Source organism: Anomalospiza imberbis, chromosome 1 (genome assembly GCF_031753505.1).
Source record: "Anomalospiza imberbis isolate Cuckoo-Finch-1a 21T00152 chromosome 1, ASM3175350v1, whole genome shotgun sequence".
Classification (NCBI taxonomy): Eukaryota; Metazoa; Chordata; class Aves; order Passeriformes; family Viduidae; genus Anomalospiza; species Anomalospiza imberbis.
The window spans coordinates 129,590,364-129,615,726 of NC_089681.1; the positions used below are offsets into that span (position 1 = coordinate 129,590,364).

Consider the following 25,363-nt stretch of genomic DNA (forward strand, 5'->3'; position numbering starts at 1 on the left):
CTCTGACACTGGAATGTTTTGTCTCTGGCCTGGTGCCCAGTGCCAGCACATCAGAGGAACGATTGTGCCTCGTTCTGACAACACACCAGGGCTCACCACTCCTCACGCCCCAGGAACAGCAGAAGCACGGCACAATAGAAGCTCGTGACACGTGCTGCTTATGGGACAGAAATATCCCATAAGAGGGATATTTCCTTGCAGAGGAAAGCTATTGTGCTAAGGCAGATAGAATACTAGAGCTGGGCTGACTGAGCTGCCTGGGCTCATTGTCTGGGAAAAAAAAAAAAAGAAAAAAAAAAGAAGTATCATGAAAATTCTTTTTCTCACCTAAAAAAACCAGGGAAGGTAACATACACATAACTACATATGAAGCCTGGTGCTCAGCATCACAGAACAGCACGACATTAGAATCTGATCAGATCATCCAGAAGTTTGCCAGCTCCTTATTTTGACAATTAAGGCCTTGGTCTTGTAATAATCTCAATTTTGAACAGATTTGTGAAGCCACATGTAGCTCAGTGATGCAGTGGGTATTTTGTCAAGTTTTTTTAAGTGACAATCTGCAGAAAATGAAGGCAGCCAGTCACACTGCGATTTGAAGAATGTGCAGGTTCAGATGGTACAATTTTTCTGAAACAGTGAGGGCATTAATAATGAGCTCCAGTTGAGATGGGTATATAGATAGATAAGAGTACTCCTCTAGGATGTCTAAATATCCAGCTGATTCCTACACCAAACTTTATCAGAATTCCCAAATCAAATCCCTTTCAAAAATGTCTAACCTTATCACTTAAAATCCATTTCAAGTGATACAGTTCAAAGTGTGCCTCCTACAACAAAACACAGCATGATGCTTGGGGTATTCACCCCAAACAGCAGTATTTTGCTGCTACAAAATAAAAGAGTTTTATACTATCCTTCTGAATCACAGGCACAGAACAATCAAGCAGAATGAAATATGGAAGTACAGAAATATTTTTTTCCTAAAAATGGGGGAAATGTCAGCCTACGTCTGATGGAGGGAGAGTGGCTATAAAAGCAGCTGAGACATTTTAAGTGGGTTCATTGCAGAATCCCAGGGAGTTATGCATTCTCACCTCAAGGATAGTAAGGTCTGTGGGAAGACTGGCTGAACAGAACCTGTATCCTCTAATGCAGCCTAGTGAGCCAGCACACCTCACTCAGAGCACTTTGGGGGTTTCCAGTGAATTCTTTGCTGAAACATCTACCCATTTTCCTGACACTTCCTTTACCTACTTCCTTGCAAACCCATTAAGAGGAAGGGGTTCATTGCCCTAACACCATGAGGTACATGCCCAAACATTGAGATCAGAAGCGGGTTTTGAAAGAGTACAGAATGTTGAGATGATAAAATTTTCAAAAATTGGAAACTGTGATTTAACCATTTATTGCTCATTTAGCAGTTGTGGCCTTAACAAGCAGATGGCAGATAGCCTGAGTTTTCATTTTGCTTATTTAAATCAAGGTGAAAGCTGGTGTATCTCAACTGGAAGAGGCAGCAGCATTGCCAGCTTCAGTGAACCATCTTGTTTGTTTTGACATTGGTGCACTTGGTAACTCTGTCCATGACTTCTGAGCTATCAAAAGCACCATGCAGGAGGAGGGACTGAGGAGGAGTTGTCTCCTGTCTCCAATTAAATTTTAAGCCATCTGCAGGGCAGCTGTAGTGGCAGCTCCTGCTCTTGGCAGCACTACTTTTGGGCAAAATGGAACTACTTCCCAGGAGCTGCTGGAACTGATCCTCTCTACTCACTAGAGAAAGGAGCTGAGATGACTCAGTATTTGGAGAACAAACTGGCTACAGCTCCAATATGAATTGAGGGGGATTGCACTGAATTAATTAGTGAAGTGTGAGTGAATTACAGCAAATTCTCAAATGACTGGAGCTACTTAACACCTGTACATCATGCTCCACTTTTTTTCCCAGAAAAACAGAATAAAAAAAAAAATCCAGAGGGAGAAATGGATAACTAAATAAATACGATATACAAATTTAAACAAGAACAAGAAAATTTGCACAAATATATGATATTGAGCTTCGGTACCACTGGTAGTCAATGAGAGAGAAGAGGGGGAAGACTGGAGTAACAATCTCCTATCCTCTGTCCCCAGTACATTAAGGTCCACAGAAATGCATGGCCTGAAATATTGATGACATGAAGGCTCAAAAATGATGGGGCATCAGATACAAGAACAGTAAAATGACAATTTTAATCTTTAACATAAGCAACTCTGCTATTACAAGGTGTTTTGGAGGTAAATTTTAAAGACCTCACTGAAACAGAAGAAAGGGAGATGGTACACCAATGAAACATGGAAAATCAACTACGCAAGTTATCAGAGAGAAAAATCAACAACCAACACTGTAGGCACAGCTGATCTCTTGGACTATGTGGGGAATGCAGATGAGCAGCACAATGTTATCATTAAGTTATTTAAAAGGCCACAAAAGCCACAAAACCATGAGAACATTAGCAAGAAGAAGAAACTATAAAGCAGAAGTGGTAGGAAGCTGCACCAAAAGTACATTTTACTGAAAGTAAATGAAACCAAATCAAGACATGACTTTAGTAGCAAACAGGTGTTTCACTACCCTTAGTTTTCAGCTACATTCACTGGTCTGAATTTTTTTAAAATGGAATATGGTATGGCAGAGTTTTCATGAAAAGACCAATTAAACAAACAAAAGATTATTTTCCCTGGGTACAGTTTGAACTGCTTTGAACTGCTGAGCAGCTGATAAAGTGATATGATGCAGTGAGGTCAGCAGGGCCTCATCCCCACCCCTCCCTTTCCAAGAGAAAGGAGGAATATTAACACACTGTAATGAGCTGGCTCAGCAGCATAGCAATGCCATCAACCACATATCTTACTCATCAGACCAGAGCAGATTATACCAAAATGCACAGCATCTCCAACATGCAAATTATTAAAGCCTCTTTTTAAGTAATTAGGCAATATGTTTTATGGATGCACACCAAGATGAGACAAGAAGGACACTTAAGGAATTGATAAAATCCTTGGCTGCTTTCCCTCTAATTTTCATGAAGGGATACATGAAACATGAACATTAATATTTTCATGTTCAGAGATTCAAAATTTATGTACTTTTGTACATACTACCAGCACAACTACCAGCTATTGTAATACAATCACATTCAGGATACATAGGTTAAAAATGCAAATATAGTCTGTTCTAAGACGAAAATGAGTTATAACTCAAATAACACCATTTTGGAAAAGAAGTAGATTTAGAATATTTTAAAACATCTGTGAAAGGAATTAGGCATTATTCTAAAGTAATAAATCCCTCTTTATAATCAAATAAAATTTAATCATATTGAAAGCTTTCAAAGTCAACTGATAGGTGATTTCTCACCTATCAAATGATACAGAAGTCCAACTGTAATCTTCCAGTGTTCTAAATCAGATGCTAAAAATCTTCTTTGATTTGTACTCATCAGGGTAATCATATTTATGTGAGAACATACCTGCTGTAGCACACTACATTCTCTGTTAAGTATTTACCTTATGCTGTTCTGCTCCATCACCAACAGGTTTGAGAGTTTACACCTCAGTTATTTGGATCCTATTCTGCCCTGAGAGAGCACTGAGAAGAATTCTCACTATGGTGCCACAAAATATATTGTTAGCTTTCTGTGATGCACTTGGAAACAGACTCAGTTGCCAGAAATACAGATACATGGTGATACACATGCACACTCTAAAGACAAAGAGCAAACACAGAACATTTTTCTTCCTACAACTGACAGCTGGAGAATCCTGTTCTGCTTTAGCCTCCAAGTCACTTTAAACTGAGAGCTTAGAAGACTGTGGAAGGAAGAATCAAAGCAAAAGAATAAAACATAATACTGCATAGCTCATAACCTGCTCTGTTTATTTCACACTCAGTTGAGAATACCTATTGCATTAAGATCCTGGTCAGCTAATTCTCCTACTCTCAGTATCTTATGAGAACTTGTTTTTTTTAACATTTTCTTATGTAGCAGAATACATTTCATTTCTATAGCCCTTTCTTTTCCCCTTTCCTACCTATTAATACTGATTTTGTCAGTAGGATTTTCTTTTCTCTGTACAAGTCTCATAAGAAATGGCAACACACAAACAGAGGGCACACAGAAATTGTGTGACACATTTTTATGTGTATAATTAAACAAGGATGAGGTTATAAAAATTTTTCAACATATGAAAATTTTATGCCTAAGTTATTCAACCCTAGCCATTTAATGAACTAGAAAAGCAGCTATCCTTGTCAAGGGGTACTAATGTTTGCCCCTTGAAAACTTGAAGCCTCTTGAAATCACTAAGCTTATCTCAAAATTTACATTTAGCTCACTATGGATCAGCAGCTTGTGAAAATGACAGTTGTAGACAATGTTACGGCAAATGCTCAGCATCTTGCTAAATTAATACCTAGTCTAGGGCACTGATTATGGAAACACTGAAATACGTATTAAAGTCTAACTTTATTCAAATTAGGCTTCCTGCAAATGGTACCTCAAAGCATGTGCATGGGCTGAAGGGGAAGTTTCCCCCAGACACCATCATAGAGAAAGCTATTTACTTTCACTAGTTCTAAAGAGGACAGAAAAAATTGGCTATTAATCTTGAAGTCTTTTAAGAAACATGTGTAAACAGGCAAGACATATCAATCTTATATTCTCATAACCCATCCCCAAAATCATTATCTAAAACAGCCTCACATTGATTTTTAGACATTTTTAACCTTAAGGATGTTTCAAACTTTTGCTACAGATCATAAACAACAATTTTAGCCATCAAGATGCTGTACAGAAAACTCACTTTTGACAAGCAATGTGCAATTCAGACACAAGTGAAAGAAGAAAGGGAAAAGGGGACATTCAAGTGCAATGAACATTGTTTCTTTACTTATGAAAGAAAAAGCAATGCAACATTTGATGCCTGATCATTTATTATCTCTCCTAGCAAATAAAGACAGCAAACCAGAGTAAGTTTTTTGAATGTCTGCAGTTTTTTTTATAGTACTATATTACCTTGTAGAATAAATTTTTTTGATAGTAGACCAACACTTTGGCTCAGAATGGGCTTCAGCTCCCACAAATGCACAAATTGCTTGCAACTGCTGTTCTGTTCATTGCCACCTGCATGCAACAGTGTCACCTGTTTGTAGTTACAGCTCCATAACACATGTGGACACAATGTGCACAGAGAAAGATTTTACAAGGCAAAGATATTTCTGTGGTGTAAGGGGCCAAGAAGGTATGTGCCTGCAAAGATGTAAATCAGTGTACTGATTTACACCAGGTACTGATTTGCACCAGCTGAGTCTTATCACATTTTTTTTTCAATGTATTGTCTGTAAACACCCTCTCAAAGGCTAGAGGCAAATCTGGAAAAGAAACAATGCTTCCTTATAATTATAGCTCATTTCTCATTCAGCAAGTGAAATATGGCAGAAAGTAAACATTCTGATTCCAAAGAAAACCACAAAGCCATTGTTTTCCACTGAACCATGTCTTAATTTGTTTTCTTTTTCTGATAGCCAATTACTCCTCATGTTTTGCACTACCAAGATGATAATAACCCACAGTCTTGCAATACCAGCCCAGCCATGCTCAGGGTTTTGCTCAGAATTAGCAGGCTGGACAGGAACATCTTGCAGGCAGATGACACCTATGTGCATGAGGTTGTGTGACTGGCTGGCCTGAAATCCAGCCAACCCTCAAAGCAAAAAAATGGGGTTACACATTAATTTATTATTTCCTCTCCTTCTCTTCCCTCCTGCCACCAGCTGGTAATTCCCCTGGAAAGTGTCCATCATACACCGGCGGGTACTTTTATGACTTTAAACATGGATAAATGTGAGATTGCACGTCCCAGTTTCTAAAAGAAATGTTAGCAGAGTGTGAGATATGTATTTTTTAAAGCCTCCTTTCCTAACACACAGAGGCAATACTCCTCTAGAAATTGTCCTACATTTTTACAAGATTGCTGTTTTTAAATCCTAGGCCAAGTTTGTTTACCCGGTACCATATGGGTTTAATGGTATAAGGCAAAGACCAGCGCAGACTATTGATACTCAGACATGGTGAGGATGGGAGTTTTTCATAAAAAGTGAATGCAAATTAGCGTAATTTACCTTGTGCCCTGTTACATGGGAAAAAGTCTACTCACACAGTAATACACAAAACAATATAGTGCAGTCAGAGATCAAAAATTGAGCTGAAACTCCATAAAAAGAAAATTTAAAATTACCAGAATTCTTTACAAAGCATGAACACATGGAATATTTACTTTGTTTTTTAAAGTTCATTTCAAAGGTTAATTTCACTCATACTTGCCTAGTTTAGAATTACTTTCATTTGAAGTTTGGCATATGACATAAAGCCCAGAGAGGAACCTTGTAAAAATAGTATCAGTGCAAAACCTGCAGGCAAGTACAGTAAAATACTCAGTAAGTGCTAAGAGCTTCAAAGACAAGACCCACAGGTAGAGAAGCCTGCTATTTATGTAATTAATTTTCAGTGGTGCGGAAAAGAAGTAAAATATTTTGCATATTGTTGTTATAAAGCAAAGGAGAGGTAGACTTATTAGCAGGATTGCAATTCTCTACTTACATATTGTGTTATAAAAGACAGAAGTCAGCAGCCATGTTTCTAATTAATTAGTTTCAAAAACCCCCCACATTTTCCTCATGAAGTCATTGATGGGAAGCAAGCAGATAGATATGGGAGGAAAACACAAACTTTGCCCTCTAAGCAAGAACAATATTACATTTATATTACAATAGATTCATCCAACCAGAAGAATAGATGGCATCATAGACACCATGCCTACACAAAATAAAATTTCAGCCTCACAATTACATGTATTCTATCAGAGATGAATGACCTGTGTTTCAGAGCCGAAGTATTTACTGAGTGAAAGAAAAACATATGTTAAATAATGGAATGGGTAAAAAAAAAGACCAATAAATTTGACTAAGTACCCGATTACACATATGAACTTCAAAATCCAATGGTTTAAAGTACTCCTCCCTTGGGTTTAGCATTGCTAGCTCCCCAAAAGATGCTACTGATACAATGTACCAGAAAGCACATTTCCTTTGGGTCCACCATAACCTCAAAAGCTCTCAAAAAGTATTATTTTAGGCTTCAGAGGAAGTCAGTGACATGAAGCAAACCTTCAGATACAGAATTACAGGGAGAAAGCTTTGCAGCTTCACAAATGCCTGTTAACATCAGACATGGAGGAAACACTACAAGCCTGCATTACACGACACTTCAGACTTGTAGTCATATATTACAAGTATATGTGCATATATGTATAAAAATTATATTGCTAACCTTTTAAATCTTTAATAATGAGAGAAACACTTCCATTCTCATTGAAATTAGAATGTCATTTTCCATACCTATCTGAAATGGAAAACTCTTGTGTTTTGCTGTACATATCCGTGTGGAAAGCTGGCGTTTCTGGTGTCGCCCTTTGGCAGATCAGGCTGCTGGGTCAATGCATATTGTTCTCTTTTAATTACTTTTTAATACTGTGTATGATGGTACCCAACAGAGCAATAGCATCTATTATCAGAGAGGAGTTCTCAGCTTGTTCAATACGTGTGTCAGGAAAGACAGAAGTTTCTGGCTGCCATTTCCCACTCTTGCTGTGACACCCTACCTGCAGTGTGATACTGCTGTGGTGCACATGCTTCCCACAACCAGGTTTGCAGAAAGAATGCCCATTTTCAGACAAACCATCCTTTAAATGCCATTGTCCTGCCTGTGCAGAGAGAACTCTTTGTACATTATTCTTGCAGTGAAATCTAATTTGCTGTGTAGTTGGCACCAAGGCTAAAGTTCAGGCAATGCACAGATTATTCCCTTATCAGGAAGGCTTCAGAGCCTGGGAGGAAAATTCACTTTGATCAATTGTGGCTCTCAGAAAGCTCACATAAAACAGAAAAGACAGAAATACCTTCCTACTTAAAAAAAAAAAATCTCTGCGGAAGTAAAATTTAGATAACACAAGAGATTCAACTCTGATCTGTTTTGAATCTGTTAAGAACAGCAAGTATAAAAGCACATGCTTATATAAAAATCAGAGCTGTAACTAAGTTGCTATCTCCAGTGTGGCATGTACAAGCATACTGCAAGCTGCTCGGTGTAATCAGCTTTAACACTCAACTAATTCATACTGATCATCACCAGATCCAAGGAGATGTCAATTTTTCCGTGTTACAGGGCTAGCTTGAAGGCATTTGGTGCAGCTTGAACTTCTAGATATAATTAAATTTCATATTTACAATGGCACATTCTCCTTGATGTGAAAACCTCACAGTTTGCATATATGTATGCTAAAAAATGATCAACAGGAATAAACTACTGATAAAGATCTTAACTTCTCCTTATCAGAAGCCAAATGATATTTCCCAGTTTTGTGTAATTTTATTTTGAATCAACAGATTGCCTCACATATTTTTCCTATTCTCATGATTTTACTGCTCAATGTGCACTTGATCAAAGTTTCATCCTGTCTTGTGCATGTACTGCAAGACTAAATAGAAATGCTAAGATTACCACTTCATGTCTTCAGTCCATCAAACTTAGCACCTTACAACAAAAACCCAAGCTGCTGGTCTCAGAGAATGGCAAAGCAAAAGGTTTGCTGGAAATGATGACACATCATTAGTTTAGTACTTTGAGGCAAGAGAATTGTTAGTTCTTACAGGCTGTAATTACAAAAAACAGCCACAGAGCAAGAGGAAATAGCCTCAAGCTGCACCCAAGAAGGTTCAGGCTGGACATCAGCAAGAATTTCTTCACTGAAATTGTTGTCAAGCAATGGAACTGGCTATGCAGGGAGGTTCTGGAGTTACCATCCCTGGAAGGGTTCAGGAAATGACTGGACACGGCATTTAATGCTTTCATTTAGTTGACAAGGTGGTATTCACTCAAAGGTTAGACTCAACCTTAATGATTTTATGATTTAATTCTATGATACTACACTTTCCTCTCTTATTTTCTATGACACATTTCATCCAGAAAGTAACCCCAGTTTCAACATGCAGGAAAAAAGCAGGAGCGAAAATGTAATTGTATACGGATTAAACCAAAACACCTCTGCATTAAGGCACTTATTCACTGTTAAACCTCTTTGAAAAAGCAACCTACTTATATGTGTGATTCCCATTTCATTTGGTAAGCACAGTTTTTTTAAAAGAGCTTATCAACACTTTTAATTTTAGGCAGAAAAAAGAATTCATATTATCAGATCCAAAGTGTGACAATAACAACCTGCAGCTGCTTATTCATCAACATCTCCAAGTGCTGGTCTGATTCTGAGAACACATCCTGTGTATAAACCCTTGCAATTTTATTGAGGCTTGTGGTTGCAACAGAACCTAAGTACGTTTATTAAAAACAGCTGCTGTAACAGAAATAGAGAATCAGGGTATATTACCATTTAAAAACCAACAAATTGAATCAATAGAAGTCAGGTGAGACAAGCTTAAAGAGAAAAGTCCTTAAACAAAACTGAAAGATCAGCCACTGTTCTCAATCTACTATACACAATCACTTAATTAAGCTGTTATGAAATGTAAATAAACACCACTCATAATGAGGAAGAAACATATGTGGTGTGTTGTGTTGAATTTTTGCTATGTAGATATGTGAAGAAGGCCAGCAGTAGAAATACACAAAAACATTTAGAGATTCTCTCTGACTTCAATTTGATAACTGCTAAAACAATGTACATAAAATGTATTTAATTTCATTTACATAATAATGGCCACTAAACAATAGGAAATCAAACAGTAATTTAAGATTTTTAAACTCTTATTCATGTTAAATTTTATTCACTTTTCCTGGCTACTATTTCTTATATTTTTCCAGTTTCCTACTACAAGTAACCAATTCTCTAAGAGCTGGGACTGGCTCCTTACACACTAAGGACATGTAGCTATGACTAGCAAAAACAGCAGCAGATATGACGAAGATTAATGTTCCTTTTTGTTGCAAGTTGTCTACAAGGTGTGAACAAAGGGATTACTGGATCAGAATGAAGGTGGACTGTACCTGCCACCATTTTCAGAAGAGAGCCCTCTGTTATAAGAAAACCGTCACTGGTGGATGCTGAAAACATGAACTATGGGAACTATTTCTGCAAAAGTCTTTCATTGGCTGATGTGTTTCTTTCACAGCCATGTAAGTGCTCACTGTGTGGGAGTCAATCTGGTTAATAGTTATCTGGTAAAACAACCTGATTCATTTTGTCCTTCTGTGCTATTAACTACCTTACTATATATGATTCAATGGAGAATTAATGAATTTAATCCCTCTGTTCAAATACAAATCCAAATAAGAATAATCTTCTGGTTTATAACTTTAAAATAGATAACTTAAAACCTTAATGATGCTTAGAGTACATTAGGAAGGCACTCACTGAAACTGTTTAGCTAATGGTAACTAGACACTACCATTAGAAAGCCTCAAAATTAACTCTGATTTGCAATGGACCATAAAACATCCAGACCAAAAATTTATTTATTTATTTGATGGTTTGCAAAAGATCAAATTAAAGAAAGAGTATCCATAAATTATCCCTTGTTTCAACACTGTTCTCAATATTTGCAACTTCAGTTTAAAAACAAAATTTAAAATAATTGGCAGGTCTCAAAATTCATCCTAGATTGTATTTATCTTGGCATTTTAACATGCAAATAGTTGTGAAAATAGAGAAAAAAATAGAAATATACAAAAGGTTTACAGAAGGCATACAAAAATAGATTTATATGATACACTCATCACTATCACTTTTTGCACTATATCTTACAATCTCACACAATAAATTGAAAATAAGGCCCTGCTAAAGGAAGAACCTGATTTCTGCTGATACAAGTGCCCTCAACTTCAACAGCAAAAACAGTCAATAAGATTTTACTGCAATCAATGAGATGAAGACTCAAGGAGGAATCAATCTTTCAAAATTTCATGTTCTATAAATAAAGAGAAAATTAATAAATGAAAAGCACAATTTGTTTAAAAAACAAAAGCCAGAAGCTGGCTCAGAAGTTGCTAGCTTAAAATACACAAGCTGGCAAACAAACAAAGCACAGGAACTGCTCAGAACTGCTGCTCCCAGTCTATGTTGCAGCATAGCTGTTCTTTCACAGCACAGAATTTTCAGGGTATTAGCCAACAGGGCAGAAAAACCAAATATTTTGCAGAAAATGAGTTATATTTATATCACAATCAAGTAAGGCCTTATTTTAGAGAAATATTTTTTATGAGTCATTCCTAAAAGCATTTGCTAAATTCCCTGATGTCCCAACAAAGGAGACAGAGTGCAAGCAAGGCTGAATAAAGTGAAGAATGTAAATTTTTTAAACGTATTATGAAAGACTTTCTTCCTCTCCCCATGGACCAAGAAAGAATACCAAACAAATCCTCTGCATTTGAAATAAATGACTACTGACAAAATAACCTTTGAAACTACAGGCATGCTCATGTTTCCCTTCTAAATTTATGGTCAGAAGCAATCCAGAGATTGACACGTTAGGGTAAGCGCTGCTCCGACGATACCTTCCCTGATGACCACACAACAGCACCAGGAGCCACTCAGGTCAGCAGTGCCTTCCCTGAACAAACCCACTCCACAGCAGCACAGCTCCCAGGAGGGCATCAGAGTAGATACAAACCTTTATGGGGGGTCAAGAAAAGTTGTTCCTGAACCTTTTGTAAGGGAGCTGCCAAACCCAGAGCACAACAGAAGAAAGAGCAAATGAAAATAAAATCCCAAGCAAACAAAGAAAACTCAAAACCCAAAACCCCGGTAGAAAAATGCATAAATGATTCTTACTCTTGAGACAAATTACCTTTTGTTTCACTGCCAACGTAGATGTGTCCTGAGTGCCTTTGAGCAACCCACATGAAGGCCCTAACCAGGCAGCAGAAGCTGTAGTCCAGGACCCCTGCTGAATCTAAGCATGATTTCAGAATTCCTATGCTGTTTCTCACCTCACTTACTATCTTACTTTTCCTTTATATATCTGTATAACAAAAAAATACTTGGCATTAACACTATAATATTAGTAGAATATTAATAAGGCCATCCAGAGCTGTCCTCTGCAAAGTAAGGATGACAAACTGTCTGGATTTCCATTGCCTTACATTTGGAAAGCTTTTCCACAATTGCATAAACCTCTTTGTTTAAAAAACAAAAAACAAACAAACAAAAATTATGTGAAAAAATTATAAACAGAACTTTTTACACAAAATTTATCAAGTAAACTGTTTCTAGTTTGTGGACTGGGCTTCTGATCCTTGACTTTATTGGCAATTTAATTCCTAACACAAAGAAATATGTGAACATTTATCAATTGATCATTTGTTGTCTTACTTCAGCAATAAAGAACTCACCAGAAATATCCTTTCAAGTTGATCTTGAATGTCTTTCATTCCTGGAAAAGCAGCGACCCCTTGAATCATTTCTACAAAGATACAACCAACTCCCCTACAGAAGGAAAAAATAAAGGCAAGGTTAGAAAGATTTCTTATAGACCAAAAAGCCAACAACAATGTTTTTGTATCCTTTACCAGCGTTTAATTTTTTTTTAATTGATGCCAGGTGGAAGGACAGACGTGCATTTGCCAAAATCAGTGTACACAAATGAACACTTTTCAGGTGTTTGAAGAAAGGCACAGAGGTAGCAGGAATATGGTTGGTGAGTGTTGAGACCAATAAAGGCACAGCTGCTGATTTCTGTATTAGCACTTCCCAAGCAGAATAGTCATGCTCCCGAAGAAACTGTGGAGATGTGGGAATGGCAGTGAGAGCATCCTTGGGAGAAGCTGAACAGGGACAGACCAACGACATGGAAGCACACTCAGCATAGTGGGAGGAGAACCTGGGAAAAGGTGAGTAATAAGGAAAAGGGCACGTGGCTGCTCACAGGCACTGAACTTAACTACCACCCAAATGCTTTGGGGATGTACTTGCTTGGACTTTCTTCTCCCCTCTTCCAGTATAAATGAAAGAAGCTCAAAAGCTGCTGACCCCATTCCCCAGAAGCTCTGGCTGAGAGGTCCTGCAATGAGCTCCTTCCTCTCCCCACAACAGCCACCTCCTTTACAGCTTCTGTCCTTGGTTTCCCACACGACGTACTCCACACGAGTCCCCCTCGTCCCACTGAGTTATGCCAGTAGCAGAAGTACTGGGAAATCAGACGGTAAAAATATCTGAGGCACACTAACTCCAACACAAAGAATGCATTCTCAAATGTTGAGGAAAGCTTCTGTGACTCCATCTCAAATTCCAGATAACCTCTGAACTTCCTGCATCTCAAAAGGAAAGCAAATTACAAACTTGCACTTGTATCTTTTCCAGATGAAAACAGCTCAAGAGTTGCTTGTTCCCTCAGCAAAAATAATTTAAAGAGAAAACTTCCCTTTTGGCTATCAATAGGATGCAGAATTTGATTATATACTTCAACTTCTTCAATTACATTTTTCTGCATACATTTTTCTACAAATTTCATATGCAAACACCCACGTATGCTGTACAACCATGTCTGTGTAAGCAACACACTAAACCACTCTTCACTCAAAGCAATAACACATTTAAATCCCCAAAACATATATCAAAATGAACTAAGAATTTGCAACTAACTAACTACAGCACCACCTCCCCCTAAAACTGAAAGTTTTGTTTCTTTATCAGAAAAATCCCAGCAATAACCTCTAATTTAACTTTGTTTTTAGAAGTAAATTATTTGGAATGTAGTAATTACATACTTTTTCATTGCATATGCATCATGATGATGCATTCAGAAAGCAGCATTTAATTTTAGGATTTGTGTGCATATATTGGTGAGGAAGTGGTTCTAGAATAAAACAACTTAATGAAAACAGGTTGCATATTTTCATTAAGACTAGAGCTGAGTACTTATAGATACCACTAAACTAAAAGTATCAGCAAATAACCTGTGCTTTACTCATCTCTCAGGCTTTGACAAATATCCAATAATGAAACAATTTTACATTCCAGGACAATGAGGGTTGATAGTCAAATTTTTGAAGAAGAAAATTAAATATACATCACCATTTTCTAATTCTTCAACCCAGAGCATAGCTATATTAAGTAAAGCTTCTTGTGGCGTAGAAAAGTGGAAGAAAACTTTGGAAAGCACAGTTGCAGGCAAATTTTAGAATAAATCAGGTGTTTATAAAAGAGAGGTTAAAATTTATGTTCCATATGCTTCTGCTGGTTACTAAATGAACTGAATTGATTAAACTGCCATTCATCATTTAGTCTGGTTAGTGCTTCATTAGGCACAGATAGGCACAATATATCTTTGTCAAATGGTTATAAACAGTACCAGCATCTCAGGCAAGGAAAAATTTGAGATTTTAGCCAGGAGCCATTTATTCAAGATGAGCAATAAAACAATTGAACTTAGACTAAAGAAAAGAGGATCACAGTTCTATTCTTGCAACCAGAAAACAGGCATTTGATTAAACCAGCATATCACTTGAGAGCATATACAAATCTGCAGAGAATCTTCATCTAGCTGTTTGCACAGAAATGCAGTAAGGGCAGCAGGAAGATTTTGCCAAATTTTGCATTGCTTTACATTATTTATAAATTTGTCCACTTTTAGTGATTCTGACACAAGTATAAGCAAAAAAACCAAGTAAGAACAGCAAGAAAAACTGAATAAAAATTTCCTGCTTGGAAAGAAGAATCCTATTATATATATATTCTATATCCTATTATATGTCTTGGACTCTTGTGCAGCCTAGAATTCCATTTAGTGGCAAGCTGAAATAAAAGAGTACTGGAGTTAAACAAACACCTAATACAAAAATCAGAAGGGTATTATAATCATTGGGGAGAGAAATATAAGCAACCTTCAAGATTTGAGCTGGAAGACTGCTGTTCCTTCAGCCCACTTGAAAATTGAGCTTATGATTGGTTTCAAAGGTTATGGTGTTCAAAACATTGATGAGTAAGTCAACAGAAAGAGAAGTTTAAATTAATACTAAAAAAAAGGAAAACAGTAATACAGAAAAAGTATGACATTGAACTAGGAAATGGATAGGAAAGACCCAGAAAGCCATAACAGCACAAAAAGGCTTGAAAATAGCTGGATGGTATTCTAGATGTCAAAGTCATTGCTGAATTTTAGGATCACAGGAAGTAGAAACTTGAGTCTGTAATAGGATCCCTGCATTGCAAACTGTAACTGCACACACTGCAAACCAGAAAAGAAATAACACCTCTACATGGCCTTAAAATTTTGTCTTGTTTTTGTACACCTCAAAAAATTTTAAACAGTTTAAAGGTGTTTTTGAACAAAGCAAAAACTATTATAATGTCAGAAAAACTGCGTTTTGAGGGAAAAAATAAGAAAATTATGTCATTCTTGGCTACAAGAAAACCCAAGGGACAAGGGAGAATGTGATGACTTTTTATTTAAAATTATGCAAAACAAAGGACAGGGCAGAACTGACTAGGATTTTAATGGTTCCCAGAATTGTAGGTAGATCCAAAATAGTATAACTAGAAACAGCAGAATGCCTTTAGGAAATAGAAATTTTAGGGTGAGTGTTAAGGAAATATAATTAATAATGATACTATATCCCAGTCTCCCAATGGACTTGAAGCCCAGTTACAGTCATGTAAAACTAGACAAGCTGAAATACTTAAGAATATTCTTCAGGAAACAGATTTGCATTAACAGTAGAGTGGACAGGATGATCTCATACACCAGTCCCAGCTCTAGTTTCAGTGACGCAAAGATTACTTAAAATATGAAATAGAGGTGCATGCATCTCCAAGGGTATGTTATTTAGGTAAATTTGTGCACATTCACCATACAATGACATTTTCAGGAAGCACATATAAATAATTTTTGAAAAAGGAATATTACCTTAACAAATTTTGGTGTATTCAGTTCGGATTTTCCTACTCTCGTTATAGGACTTCTGAGTTTGGATAAATAAGCCACATAATGCTAGAATGTTGTTCAGAGAGCTTTCCATTGCAATGGCAGAGGATAAACTTGCAAAGTAAAAGTGACAGCCATATAATGCTGAAATGGGTGGTTTACTCTCTGATGACAAAAAGCATGACTAAACCTATTGATATATTGATGAAACCATACATGGCCATGCCATCTAATATTGCTCTTCTATTGTCCTGCTTAATTTCCTGGGACTCTGGTTGTCACTGTACTGCCTTATACAGAGGAAGAGTTACTAGCACAGCTGAATGGCTTCTCTTGCATTTGAATTTACATAGTAAATGAGCCTGTAAAAATGAAGTTGAAGGCCTCAGGAACTTTCTTTTTTTGTTGGCTTTTTTTCTGCACAGCTTTTATAATTCAGAAGGGTATTCCCTTAAAATTAACTTTCTTATTGGTAGATTGGTTTTATGGGTTTGGCTTAGGGATTCTCATTTCTGTCTCTGTCTAACAAAGATCCTTATTGCTACAAGAATCTCCAGCATATCTGTACTTGAATACTGTAAAACAAACAAAAAAAAAGCATAACAGCTTTGGTAAGGCACAATATGTAAGGGATGGTTCCTTCAGTTAATATTACGACTTTGATGGAGCCGTAAAAGAAAGTACAGACACACTCCAGAATAAGGACCTGTTTCCATACCAAGTTTTAGTTTATATTTAAATCAAGTATATAGAAACCCTATATTCTTACTATTTATGTTTTAAAGTGTTGAATATTCTGCCTTGAACAGATGTGCTTTGTAGCAGGCTCAGTGCAGGTGATAATATTCAGCACGACCTTTGTAATGAAAACCTATGCTGTGTCTTCACATAATATTTTTATCTAGCCATTAAGCCCGTTTTCTGTGTGCAGGCTTTGGCTTCAGAATGGGAAGGAATTTTATGAAAGCCAAGTTATTCCTTTCAGTAATCCCAGGTGAGATTTGTGAAATTCAAAGGAACAACAGAGTTTTCATTCAAGCTTCCCAAACAGTGTGTGTTCCCAAGCACACTGTTTGTAATGCTAAATATATCAGAATTAAAAAGCAAACAGACAAACAAATAAAACCACAAACAAAACCTACACACACTCCCCTTTAAAATCCCACTGCTTTACTTTTTTATGGATCTGTCACGAAGATGTAATACTGAAGCATCTTCCATAAAATCCTGGTAATATACATGTTGTAAGGGCAAAGAGATTTTTATCTTGTCTGATTTATTCAGGAAAAAATGTCATGTTTCTTCACCATCCTGCTTATGAACACGATGATGAAAACAAATTTGGGGGGAAACGAATATAAAGCAAAGGACTTTTTTCTCTTTAACTGACAAAAATCTGATTTATTTCTACTGTGGAAGACTACCGGAATATCCACAAATGCTGAAGTTGGTTGGAATTTGTCTTTCATTAACATGTCTGTTCATGTTGGTTGGAATTTGTCTTTCTTTGATATATAAGAAATAACATCTAATGGATGATACACTCTGATAAAAATACAGTGGTAATAAGGCAAGCAGCAGTTGTCACCTCAGAAGTAATGAGATAAACAAAATTTCCCTTTCATGATGACAAAAAACATTAAAATTTGTGCAGGAAGCACATGCAATGAATGAAAACTAAACTGATAGCTCAAGGCATTTCTTTACAGTCAGATTTGAAGCAATTGTACTTAGAAAAGAATAGAGTGGTCATGTTCTTGCATGTGTCACTGAACACCTAGAAATAAAAGCTCCAGAATTTGTTGGTTTTTTGGTTTTTTTTTTTTTGTTTTGTTTTGTTTTTTTTTTTTTTTTTTTGCTTTGTAGCAATACTCAGTTTCTATATTAAGAAATACTATATTCATGAAGGATAAAGACATACATGATCCCTTCTTGTGGGATTCTTTCTATTGGACTCACTTATTCTATAAAAGCAGAGTCAAAATAAGCTTAAGAAAATAAAATACTCCTCAAACTTGAGCAGCATTTTGCCAAGAGACACTTTCTTGTTGAAGATGTACTTCCTCATTTTCTGCATCCAGATACTTTTATAATGTCCTTTCCTTACACACAGGAAACGTATTTCTAGCAATAAAAAAGTAACAGCAAATCTGGTGTTGCAAATGGATAAAAGTGGATTTTAGATTTCAGCATTTCAGGAACTGAAATGCACTTCCCATAACCACAGACCCAGACAGTTCCTCACTTCGTCACACAAAGCATTTCCATGAATCTGAGCCTATAGAATTTTCCAATCAAAACCTAATTCAGCTGATAAAACATTTGAAGAACTCACTGACAGCGAGAGAAATTTTATTAACAATACCTTTATAGTTACTGCAATATTACCTTTATACCCTAATCCTATACATTAGCATTTCTTTAGAGTGGAAGTCATAATCCTGAGAAACATCAAGGGCAAAAGAGCTAATTTGCCCTGTGCTGTTTTCTCTCTCAGGCCCCAAGAAGTATTTCTTCAGGGCATACAGGGACTACTGCTCTCATATTTCTCTCACTGTAAACCATTTACAAGAGAAACAGGATAAAAATGCCTTTGTAATGTCCCTCGTGTAAAAACCATAATTTGGTGCATTTGTCTGTAAGACCAAATCCATTTTTATGTAATGAATGTCTTAATTAAGGTTGCAGGTCTTCATTGGTCAAATATTCATGAAAGCATGTATGGAATTATAGTGAGCACTCAAATCCACACTCTTAGCAGGCTATGTGTGAAAAGTGGTGTGTTCTCATATACCATTTATTTTTCTAATAATAGGATAGAAAAACTTCATATGAACAGATTTCCCTAAATTAAGCTCAGATTTGAAATCATGTATAACAACCTACATGTTACAAAGATAAATAAGGGTGATTTAAGAAGCAATTTTGCAACATTTTACTGGCCTATTTTTAAATTTATTTCTTCTGCAATACTAAACATAGCTGATGCTAATTAATAAAAGTGAATTTAAAATATATCCCAGCCCATAACTGCTTAGGTTTCCTGTACTGTGACTGAGTGTATTTTTTTATAAACAAAACAACAGAATATAAAAAAAAATTGCCAGCTGTTAGCAAACACAGTTTAAAGACAGCTGCACTTCAAAATAAAATATCCCTGGTGACTTCTTGATGTAAGCAACCCAGATGTAGCAGCAGTGCATGCATTACCAGAATCAAATGGATTTAATAGCCTCTTTAAATTGCTTCATTTACTAATATTATATTCTTCCCGTAAGGAACAAATAGACTAGGTTAATTTAGGGAATTTTTTCCCCTATGTTTCTGTGTTACTTATATATGGGTTTTAGTAATCCATAAACCCTTTATGTGTTGAAGCCTATTTTCCTTGCACTGACTTTCAAAGGAATGTAAAATTCAAGGATTAGGACAAGTTACACCAGAGGCAATGCAAAACCATTTTCCTAGCTACTAGTAAGTCCTCACCAAGGCGAGGGGAAAAATAAAGCTGTATCAAAGGTTATCACAACTCTTTGATGCAGTTGTGGGTAGTATAATACAGTCATATAATGCTGCTGTATCAAATGCTGTCAGCAGTAAATCACAAAGCCCGACACACTGATTTCCATCACCAGCCTGACACCACTATTGCATGTACATCTTCATTAATATTATTTTAATGCCAGTGGCTATTTAAAAAAGAATGCAGGAAAATGTAACATTGCATGTGGATCATTAGCTTTTAGTTACTATTCTAATTCTCTACACCAGCAAATGAAGTGTAAAAATAGCCCACAGCCTCTGCCACCTGCTTCCCAGCCACTGTCCAGTGGTTAATATTTGGACTCTTTTTTCATGCAGCTGGTCTTCTACTCTGTGGGAGCCTCACTTTCTGTTCCCGAGGAACCACCATGAAATGTCATTTATCATGGCTATAGAAAAAGCCCTGTGACCTTATTTTTTTTTTCTTTTCTCTAAATAGAGGAAACAGCTATGCTTTCTACCTTAACATTATTTAAATATTTAGTGAAGTGGCTGCCTAGTTTTGTCATCATGTAGATCATCAACAACGACACAGGAGAGCACACGCTATCTGCCATAAGGACATAATGCCAGTAATTGCATAAAAATGCTAATGCTACAAACACACTTTTGATAACAAATTACCAAATTATCTTGGAATCTGATGGTAGACAGGTTTCTCCATGTCTCCCTTCCTCCCACTCTGGGAAGCCACTAAATGGCTTTAATGTAATTATGGCTCAGCTCTGTACAACCATTGTGTAAGCACAGCCCCAAGGCTGCCTGGGCTCCAGCAGAGCTCACTGTCAGATGTGCCAAGTAAGCACAAGTGACCTTAGCAGGCAGCTACACCTCTCACAATCAAACTGGAAGTGCTGTCTCAGGCAAGCCAGCAAAGCACAGAAGTAGAAATCTACAGCTCTTCTGTCACACACAGTTCACATTTGCTCTCGTCTGATTTCCGATGTGGCAGAGGGCTGAGCCCCTGCACAAATTGCTGCCATGTGAAAGAAACTGTATTACTAGGTCCCTTTTTCCTAAGCCCTTCATAGTTCCTCAGTTTGTACAGGGCAGAAAAAATATTGTAAGGGCTACAAATTGAGTACAAGAGGAATTTGACATTGTTTTTCATTTGGAACAGAACACACACCTCTGATCCCTGGGCACCAGGATTTTTTTAGGCCTTTATGAAATGCTCTGTGCAAGAGAACATCATTTATCGATATCATTGAAGATGTAACTATTGTGTTCTTCCCCAATACTCAAGTCCTTTTTGTCAGAAAACAAACTAATGACCTGGATTGCTGAAGTACTATTTAAAGTCCTTCCTTGATCTCCCTGCTGCCCATGTAATTTGAATGTAAACATAGGATTATGAAGGACATGCTCAGTCTGCAGATGTAGCAACTTTTAAATGCTTTTAATTAGCTATATGACTTAATCTTTATTACAGGAATACCACATATTTTGATTGGACCTTCTAATACCTGTTTTACTGAAATCATCGTTGGGGGAATGTTAAAAGATCTATTTTTGACAAGCTATTGAACATTGGAGGAAACCATTTTTATTTACGGAAAAAATTGAAGCAACAATAAAAAATGTTTTAAAATCCTTTGTTCAGTTTCACAATGCAGTGTTTTTTAAATTAGGAAAAGTTAAAAAAATAAATTTCCAATATCGCTTTTAACTTAAAGAAAGCATTTTAAAGTGCTTTTTGAGCAGTTTGCCCTATTAAAGCATTAAAATTTTTCTTTAGCCATTTCCATATATTGTCTCTAATTTACAAGTTGACTCATGTATGTGCAGACATACACGAATACACGTGGCTCACGAACTGAACAAATGCAGAGGGAACTATGGGAAGGTGAGCAGAAAGGACTGTTTATCTCTCCCAGCTATTTCCATCCTCTGAGTCTTGCCTCACCCCAAGCAAGCTGAGCTTCTTGCTAAGGGCATCTGAGGTATTACTTGGAAAAGAGGTGATTGTAGAACATCAGGAGCAGATGGGCTGCAGAGATTGTATGCAACCTGCAAAGAAACCAGGTTGAACCTGATATTTAGGAAAACAGGACGGTTTTAGGATAAAACTGATAAACTGAGAGGCAGAAGGAAATTATTTTAGACCTGTGAAGTGGAGAATGGTCTGAGGAAAACCAGATGATACAGAAGATGCTGCCTTTGCCTCTCTGGAACACTTGTAATATCACAGTGGTCACATTTGGAGTTTTCTCATTGTCCCTTTTTTACCTCTTGGTTCACCTACCCTTAGAGCTCAAGGAACTGCAGCAGCCAGGGCCCAGTTATACTAACCACTCACTTCAGTATTAGATATTCTAGTATTTATACTCTGCAACCCCTTCACATCAAAAAATCCTGTGCTTTCTAAATCATGTCCCCCAGGATTTTCAGGAAAACCTGTTTTTATCCCATAATCTCTGATTTCAGCTACAGGACTAAACCTCATGTTTAGCTCCCCAGACAAAAAAAAATTCCTGCTAGGTCTTCAGGTTCAATATTACACTGCAAGATGACCTTAAAAATATTATTTACATACCACATGAAAACATAAGGTGCTTTTAACCTTATCTTACAGTTACCCCTAGATTTTAATATTATCATAATTCTAACTTTGTTTTGCCTTTATTAAAGAAAGATATTTCAGTGAACTGCAAAAAAATTACTGTACTTTTCTGAAAATTCCTCAGTAGAATTTTTTCTCAAATGAATGAGTTGTAAAGGTTTAAAAAGTCAAACATGCCTTAAAAAATCCAAAACTCAAGCAATCAAAAAAAAAAAAAAAACAACTCAAAGCAAACAAGCAATCAAATAAAATCCAAACTTATTCCAGAGCATCTTCCTTTCCTTGTAAGGAAGAGGATTTTTTTCCCATATTTCAGAATTTGTACAGATTACAGAGATCCTATCTCCTCAAAAACTACAAAATAAATCAAGGAGTTCCAGCTTGGTTTTAAATAGTCAAAAGACCAAATACTTTCCTTGGTCCTTGTTCAACACAGGACTAAATGATGTAATCAAAAATGAGCAAGGTGATATATATTATACAAATCAAACTAATCTTCTATACCTGCAAGTCTAAATAAGATCTGTAGGTTTGAAAGAAAACTATTCAACAATATTTACTGCTACCAAATACAGTAGATTAAGAACTAAGGTTTTATGCTCACAACCAGAAAATTCTGGTTTTCTTCTTGCACAAGTGGCCATGGTGAAAGTCTATTGCAAAACAAGTTTCACACCATAGGAAAATACCACACACTAAGGCTACGAAAGTCAGACTACAATCTCTTGCAAAGCCCCAGTGGCATCCTGGCCTGTATCGGGCATAGTGTGGCCAGCAGGAGCAGGGAGGTCATTTTTCCCCTGTACTCGGCGATGGTGAAGCCACACCTCGAGTGCTGTGTCCAGTTCTGGGCCCCTCAGTTTGGGAAGGACGTTGAGACGCTTGAGCGTGTCCAGAGGAGGCAACGAGGCTGGTGAGCGGCTTGGAACACAAGCCCTGTGAGGAACACCTGAGGGAGCTGGGGTTGTTTAGCCTGGAGAAAAGGAGACTCAGGGGTGACCTTATCACTCTCTACAACTCCCTTAAAGGTGGTTGTGGTCAGGTGGGGGTTGGTCTCTTTCTCCAGGCAACAACTGACAAAAACAGAGGACACAGCCTTAAGCTGTGCCAAGGGAAATACAGGTTGGATATTAGGAAAAGGTTTTTCACGGAAAGAGTCATAAAGTCCTGGAATTGTCTGCCTGGGGAGGTGGTAGAGTCACCCTCCCTGGATGTGTTTAAAGAAAGACTGGATGTGGCACTCAGTGCCGTGGTTTAGTTGAGGTGTTAGGGCATGGGTTGGACTCAATGATCTTGAAGGTCTCTTCCAACCTAGTGATTATGTGAATTCTGTGTCAACAGCTGGTAGCAGCTGCCAGCCAGTGGGGTGGCAGGAGGGGATTCCTTCAGGGAGATACTGCATGAACCACACATATCACTACACATATGTTTTTTAACCTGTACCAATGATCCCACTACATACTTGGTTTACATGTCTTAAAAAACCAAGAGCTAAAGCATCTACACAGAGTCTTTTCATCTACACTTACCACATGTCAAGGCAGGTGGAATATTCTGTTGATCCCAGAAGGACATCTGGAGGCCTGTACCATAGGGTTACCACTTCATTGGAATATGTATGACTAGGAACTGATTTAGCTCTTGCAAGACCTGTGGGGTAAACACAAATAAATTAATGCCAACAAAGCAAATAAATAGTTTGCTGTACAGTTACAATCTCAAAGGATATATGAGCACCTATCACATAATGTGACAGGCATGTTGCAAAAGTGTTTTTCTTCTAGAACTGGCGTACTTTACTTAATGGTAGCATCTATCGTTAAGTACCTGGCTAAACAGAGCTGTGAATATTATGAAGGGACAATAAAATATGCTTTTCATAATGACAACCACAGGTCCAGGAGAGATGCAAAGATATACAGTGGAATACCCAAATATACAGTGATACAAAGATATACCTAAATAAAAGACAAATAAACAAAGATTTTAATTGCCATTAACTGCTCATCCTGAGGCATGAATAGTCTTCCATTTCAGTGTTATTTAGAAAAAGAAAATGAAAAGGAAACTCCCAGAAAAATGATGCCACAGATGAGATCTGGCTTCTTAGGGAAGCCTAGGAAACCTTCAACAGCTTGCACTGCAAAGCCCAGCCTGCTTATTCAAGTTTACGTTTGAAAGCTGTAGACACACTTACACATTACCATTCAAATAAATATTAATATTGCAGAAATACAGCAGAAAATGGTATGTGAAAAATTCCTCTCTCTCAAGAATTGCATATTGGCAGTGCTCCAATTTCAGAAATCATTTCAATAAAATCTGTGGCCTACTAAAGATATATTTACAATAATTGTATTTTAAGCCTGTCAGTCATTTAAAATAATTCACGTTACTACACAATTTATGGAAAAGAGTGATCATCATATGCTAAACTGAGAAGACTACAAGTATGTTTCTCCTATAGAGGACTCTCTCCTGCAGAAATGGAAAAAGATCTTCAGGGCTAAGGTGATTCTTCCTATTACAGGCCTGAAAATGCTTTTTCTAAATTATCTGATCCTAGCTACTGCCTTGAGAACATCCACTTCCTTGCTGGGAACACTGGACATGCACAAGTAATGGAAATCAGGAGAATGCAGTACTGGCTGCTTTTTTGTGTCTTCCTGAACTACTGGTTTTCCTTTCAGAAAACAAATGGAATTGCTATAACAGAAGGTCATGTTTTACACCTTACAGAAACAAAGAAGCAAAGTCATACACTCAGAAAGAAATAAGCAACATGAGAATTCCTGAAAGACTGCAAAAGAGAGTCCTTTGCCCCTTTCTTCTTTATACACTAGAAAAGCTATTTATGAACATTTACTGTCAGTGAATATATCTCCATAGCAATGATGGCCAATCTTGCCAGCAGATTGCATTATCAGCTGATTATAGCAATTAAACCAGTGTAGTGGAATAATTTGAATTGTATGCAATGATCTATTCTTTTAAAAATTACATTTGAAACATGAATACCTATTTTTTAAATTTGCAGACCTCCATTTCTTTAAGGTTTGTTCACCTGTCCATCAGCTTGATGAACAATTTGGCTTACAAAGACAATCCAGGGTTGGCCAGGTACAGACCCCAAGAGACCAGAAGAGAGGTCACATCATGTGTTCCACAGTGTCTCTGCCTCCAGATTAAGGTTTTTGCTTCTAGGACACCAGCAACTACCAACAGCTCCAACTGGTGAGCAGTTCTTATTCCTGGCACACAGGACCATTAACAAGCCTGAGTTT

General features: G+C 37.1%; 1 protein-coding gene and 1 pseudogene across 6 annotated transcripts in view; one reads left to right on the forward strand and one right to left on the reverse strand.

Annotated features, from left to right (window-relative positions):
* CDK14 (cyclin dependent kinase 14) overlaps nt 1–25,363 on the reverse strand; it is a 384,029-nt gene that overhangs the window by 181,502 nt on the left and 177,164 nt on the right. For all 6 annotated transcript variants that reach the window (XR_011005641.1, XM_068211387.1, XM_068211377.1 and 3 more), the window contains 2 exons: nt 23,609–23,729; nt 12,444–12,537 (listed from right to left, as the gene is read on the reverse strand). Coding sequence is in view for 5 of the 6 variants with exons in the window: in XM_068211387.1 (XP_068067488.1) it covers nt 12,444–12,537; nt 23,609–23,729 (215 nt within the window). In the remaining variant the exon portion in view is untranslated. The remainder of the gene's footprint in view (nt 1–12,443; nt 12,538–23,608; nt 23,730–25,363) is intronic.
* On the forward strand, nt 22,676–23,406 carry LOC137483304 (uncharacterized; annotated as a pseudogene).